The sequence below is a fragment of the Alligator sinensis genome, unplaced genomic scaffold (assembly GCF_000455745.1).
Source record: "Alligator sinensis unplaced genomic scaffold, ASM45574v1 scaffold1093_1, whole genome shotgun sequence".
NCBI classification, from domain to species: Eukaryota; Metazoa; Chordata; order Crocodylia; family Alligatoridae; genus Alligator; species Alligator sinensis.
Window position 1 is genome coordinate 422,804 of NW_005842538.1, and position 6,449 is coordinate 429,252.

Consider the following 6,449-nt stretch of genomic DNA (forward strand, 5'->3'; position numbering starts at 1 on the left):
CTTTCCCTAACCATCCCAAGCACATTTTGTTAATGATATACTGTGACAGCAACACTGATCTGTTACTAAAGATTTGGAGTAGGAAGCCCAAAATAATCACAGTGAACCTAGGGGTATTCATAAATCACTGTTTTATACTAATAAAAGTTTAGACAAATCACAGCAAATACAAATCAGATGTGAAATTCCCCTGAGTTCTACATTTCCTATAGATCATGGCAGTTTAATTATCTCCTGTTTCGTATTACATTTCTTAAGAAATTACTTTAAAAGCACTCTTCTACTGATGCATATAGTATAGCATTTTTCAGGCTGTAAGAATTTGCTTTTCAGACAGGATAATGTAAAAATCATTGCTTTAAGACTTTTACTTGTGTCACTGAAATACACTACATGGTATTTGTCTTGTCGATGCTCCAACTTCCAAGATTGAAAAAAGCAAAACTCAACACATTTTCTGCATTAAGAAAAATGCTCAAGAAAATGATCTCTCCATATTAAGCCTGCGTTACACAAATCTCACGCTTGTGAAAAAGGCTGCTTATGCCTCAGCTCAGCATTCTTCTTAACATAACTGTCTCATGAGACACCAAATTACAAAATAGTAAGTGGTTCTTCTTTTGGCTCCATTAATGATATGCATTGTGGCACCTGAAAATCCAAGGCATATTTTCTTTATTTCACTTTCCTCACAAGTAATGCCACAGATGTGTGATGGTGATGCTTGCTTTATTAATACCTGTTACATGGTGAAATCATTTCTGTATAGCCAATACTATAGAAAAGCAAAAAACCATTATCAGTCTCCTTTACATGTAACACCTGTTCACTCTGAGGACATCTGTGGAAAGATGTCACTGCTGCAGACTCTGATTGTCAGAGCCACATACAGAGGTGAAGCTCAAGTGGTGAGGCCTTGTTTTCCACCAGGCATTCAGAATGGTAAAAGCAGATCTAGCCTGGAAAGCCTTACCTATGCTATACTTACAACAGCTGCTAATAGCATTGGTAATCTTACCAATGTGATAGCTATTTAGAAATGTCTTAAAACTAAACATAACCTAAAGCCAAATAAAAATGTTTAAAGAAAAATAGTTGGCCAGTACTTCTGGTGACAAAAAAAAAAAAAAAAATCAAGAGAAAACAGGGAAGGAAATGTATGTTCATTTAATCTTTCTATTTTCAATTTACCATTGTTAGCAAGTTTTCTCTTTCTTCCAGTAAAATCCCAGAAGCAGCACTAGGAATTCCATGAGACATAAATGATGCTGGTGTGTAGAAATAAAGGGTCATAACAATCAATGCACTCCAGAATTTATACATTTATAGGCCCCTCCATGGAAAGCTCTGTGAAATCCTCTAGTCCTCTATGCATGGTAAGATCTCAACATGAAAGCAGGGTGCCTTTGTTGTTAAAAATATTTTAGTTATAAAAGGAGATGAAAATAGCTTTAGCGCATCCTGTCCATTCTGCAATAATCACATTAGGAAAACTTTCTTGGCTCAAGGTTACTTGTTTGTCCTTTATAATCAACACACTTGTTCGGCTTTTCCTTTGTAAGGCCTCCCCTGTTTCATGCACTCAGCAAACATCCAGTAGGTTCCCATCTAATTAAAATGACATCTCCTCTTGCACTCCCCAAAACAGTTAGAACAACTGCAAAAACAGTCCTTTATCAACTGTTGTTTCTGTTTCCAGTTTCAAACACAACAAAACACAGATTCAGGGAAAAGTCAATGAAAATTTTAAAAACTGAACCAAATTTTTTGCCACTTCAGGTCATGTTCTCTTAGCATTAGAATGAAACCTAAAGTAATTTCTTTAACAGTGTAAACTATTTCTCCCTCAGGTGTGAATTTTGCCCAAGTGAAAAACCTCACCTTTAACGTGCTATTCAGCACCCGGATTTTGTGAAGTTTCTCATTAATGCAGGGGTTTTTGCTTCTTTTGATAAAGGACTTTCTAAGTTCTTTTTTGGTTGAAGGACGACGGTCTCCAATAGGTGACAGACTTGCTTGTTCTAATGATTTATAAAGTCGTTCCATTTCATCATTGTCACAGCATTTTGCCCGATCTATAAAAAAAGAAAAAGAAGAAAGATGAGAATATGAATGTGACAGCACATTACAGTGATACTGGATTCAACTGATAGAAAAGATCCTAACAAATTAACAACCATATTGTCAGAAACAAAATCAAGGACAATTTTGCAGTGACATTTTACATGAATAATAAAAAAGTAATTATTAATAATATAGTAATTACATATATGAGAAAACACATTTTAAAATGTATTCTGAGATTATTGAGACACAAGCCAGCAGTATCAATCACCCATATATTGCTTGAAGTGAAGAACTAGCTTAATGTTCCAAATATATGTGTGCATCTATCATCAAACTCTGAACAAGAGGCATTAATAGCAACTTTGAGCAAGAACAGCTTTGATAGCAACAGAATCCATCTTCTCTTTCACTCTAAACATTGGCCCTCTCTTTGAAAACTACCTCCACTGATCTCATTTGATCTAATAAGCACAGATCAATTATGATTGATACATCAGCACCTCTGAATTTTTTTGGTAGTTTTTATACACCAAACAAAAAGAATATTTTGCTTGAGAAAACTAAAGACCAGAACATTTCAGATGTCCCAAAACAAAATAACATGATTCTGGGAGAGAGTATGAACAATTGGGTCATATGGCCATTTTACACACAGTTGCCAAGTGTCACAGACTTACTCTGGCACTAAATTCTTCATGGACTATCGCATGATTTTTTGTTTGTTTCTCTCTGTTCTAATTATTCCTTCAATTATTTTACCTGCATCACCATTTTCCATTATCAGGCATATGAGGGGATGAAGAAAGAGAGATGCTGGGAATTAAGAAAAATGATAGGATAAAAGCCACATTAGCTGGTGTATAAAATTTCAAAGAAATTTCAAAATTTTAAAGAAATATTTCCAGTGTCCACCACTCCTGGCTGCAGACAACCCTCTAACATTGTGCAACTCATCATAAGAAGTAAACTCCCTACTGATCAACAGGCACCTACTGGGACCCTACCCTGCCTTAATAAATGCAAGACCTATTGACACATCTCTACTGCCATAACAATCAACATCCCCCAAAATGAAACCATCAGAATCCATGGATCATACATCTGAACTTGGTATACCTCATCTAGTATGCCAAATGTCCCCATGGAAACTATGTAGCTGAAACCAGACAAAAACTACACACCAGAATGAATGATCACCAAAAGAGAAATGACAGAGACTAGAAAACAGAACATTTGTCTCAGAAAAATCATTCCCTATCACAGCTCAATGGAAATTTACAAAACCCCTTTAAAAGATGAGCCTGGGAACAAAGATTCATTAGCCTATTGGAGCGTAAGAACCAGGGACTTCATCATCCATTAGACTCTCTTATGATACTCGTTAAATCTCTGCACTTCACAGAAGATAATGACTTCCTAAACAATTTTGCTCCCCCACTTAGAAGATTTTTACTGCATCTCTCTCGTCTGTTGCCTACCTGATAAATTCTCTTATACCTGTTTTTATTTACATGTGGAGTTTTACACAAGCCCTTGGTCCATCTGCGGTTTAGCTCTGCTGTGCCTGTTTTTCTTTCCGAGACGCGAGCAAGAGTACTGTGATACCTGAAAGCTTGTTTATGTCTCTTCCAAATATGCAGTTGGTCTAATAAAGGATGCACACACAAAGAGTCTCGCCTCTTGCATATTTCCTAAACCATCACAGCTGCAACATCACTTTGGGTACCTATGCGCATGGTCCTTTGTGTTCTCATTAGAACACTGCAGTGATACTGCGGTGTCCCATGTATTAAGCCCCTGAGTGTTTTAAAATGACTGTGAGGCATTTTAACTAAACAATGTTTAGATAAAGCATCCCACAGCCATTTTAAAAAGTACCGGGGCTTAATATGTGACATGGGCACATCTACATATACACTTTAATATGCATTAACCTATTTTAATATGCATTAACGGATCACTAAAAAACCGTGGGACATTTATTCACATGCCTTTTCATCCCACGAGGCACTGCCACATGCATTTGTATAAGTGGCAAAAAGCACCTTCTATATGTTTTAGTTCAAAAGTGCACCACTGCCATTTTCTCAGTTCTGACATGCATTTTGCTGCTTATACAACTGGAAGTGATGTAGAGCCAGGTGCTTTTCAAAGCGCCTGGCACTGCGGCATTTACATGTGTAAAAATGCCCGTGCTTTCTGGTTAATGCACATTAAGACAGACTAATGCACATTTTCCTTGTACCTCACAACAGAGGGCATTTTAATATGTGGTCCTGACATGGCACCAGGTGCTTTTAATTAGCGAGCTGCACTAATTAAAAGCGCACATGCACCATGTGCATTAGTGGTGCATCATGTCCCCAAGCTGAGAAAATGGTGGCAGTGTCCTTTGAACTAAAGCACATTGAACATGTTTTAGTTCAAAGCGCACCGCCTCCATTTTTTCAGAGTGAAGGCACACTGCACCACTGATACACGTGACATGCGAGGCTGCCAGAGTGCATCAATTAACATGCTTCAGCAGACTTAATTAATCGAGTCTGCTCCAATGCATTGGATTTCCCACGTGTGTGTAAGTGCCCAGGGGTACTAGATTTAATGCATGTGTAGACACGCTGCTGTGGCATTTTAATTAGAGTGGTTGCTCAGGAACTTCTCTAATTAAAATGTCCCCCTCTCCCCTACCTCCAAGCATACATATAGGCAGCCTTTGACACTACCAAATTTCAAAGAAATCATTTAATATGAAGGTGCTAGAAGTAATAATTATCAGGTTGAGATGGAAGAACCCTGACTGTAAAATTCAGTTTCTCTGTAACTCTGATAAGGCAAAAAATTTCTATCTAGTAAAGTCTAAACCATGAGCTTATCTAAGCCAAACTGTCTCTTCATAAAAACCTTTAGTTTAATATTTTCTTTGGAGTGACAACGGAAGCATGGCATACAACATCATGATACAGCATATCATGATTGTATGACAGGCTTCTTAGGTGGCTATTGCCATAAAAAAGCAGCATTGTGGGACACTAAAGTTTAGGCCACCAGGAAAGATTTAGTTTTAAGAGTATCTGTGTAATGTTCTCCTGTAGCATTCACGACAATGACTTCTATGGCCCTATTTCAGAACTCCTTGATATGCATAGGAATCTCTTCATTGACTTAGATCAGGCATGCAATACTGAAGTATTATAAAAAGATCTGTAGGGCACATTATACTGAATCCTGCTGTTTGCTTTCTAATAGCACTACTTCCTTCTCCAACATGCCTTTTAGTAGGAGAACTCCAGCTTTCTGGTAAAGATATTTGTTGTGTGTTTTCATTTCTCAAGGGCACACATGTGGTATCAAGCATTTTTACATTACTCTGAAAATATAAACAGGCTGCCTGTGCCTTGACTGGAACTAAATATAACTTATGGCTTTGATACAATACTGGGAGGGGAAAGCAAGTGGTGTATATTTAACAAGCTACAGGAAACAGGAAAAAAATGTCCGTGTTAGGCAAAATACATGGCAGCAATATTTCCTGAAAATGTCTGGCTCATACCATGAGTCTCATAATTATAGCTAGGTTTCTTCCTATTTGCTTTGGCAGAAACAGCTGTATTTGGTCCATAAGCTGATTCCTACCCATGGAAAAGCTGTTAACACTATTAATGGCCTATATCAGGATCTCAAATGCAATATTCAGTTTAAGAATGAAAAACAACATTACTCTGATATCTGAAAAATAGCAGGGGAGGGGAAAGGAGATTGAATTTTGGTTAGTCTTATATACCAATCCAAAATTTACTAGTCAAGGAGGACTAGATGGGACTTTCTTTTGGAGCTAATTAATAGTGCTGCCTAATGCTCTGTAGGGGTTTCTAAGGATCAGGAAACATTCCAGCCACAAACATATTTCCTACATTTTCTACATATTAATGTTTTAGGGTACATAATTCACATTCTTTAAAAAAAAAAGTATGGCTGGGATTAGGTGACCATACAGGCCAAGCAGCCAGCTTTCAAGCTCTTTGATCAAATATTCAACTTCCCCTTCCCAACAACATCAAGTTATTCCTGAGAAATATTCTCAGTTTACTAAAACACTCAGCTAAATATAGGCTAAAGGAGTGGGACACTATTTATTTGGGAGCTGCTATGACAGTGCAGTGATGAAAATTCATAATTTAATTAAATTCATTCACAAAGTCATGGAGCTTACAGCCAGAAGGAAACATGAAACAATATGGTGTCACTTCCTGTATTTCAGAGGTCATTACATTAAACCCATTATCCCTGGATCAAGCCTAGTAACTTGTGTTCATAGATTCATAGATGTTAGGGTCGGAAGGGACCTCAATAGATCATCGAGTCCGACCCCCTGCATAAGCAGG

The 6,449-nt window shown here is 37.4% G+C and overlaps 1 protein-coding gene across 3 annotated transcripts in view; it reads right to left on the reverse strand.

Annotated features, from left to right (window-relative positions):
* Positions 1 to 6,449, reverse strand: part of IPCEF1 (interaction protein for cytohesin exchange factors 1) — a 139,246-nt gene that overhangs the window by 7,997 nt on the left and 124,800 nt on the right. For all 3 annotated transcript variants that reach the window (XM_025213567.1, XM_025213566.1, XM_025213568.1), the window contains one exon: positions 1,882 to 2,075. In XM_025213567.1, the coding sequence (XP_025069352.1) occupies positions 1,882 to 2,075 (194 nt within the window). The remainder of the gene's footprint in view (positions 1 to 1,881; positions 2,076 to 6,449) is intronic.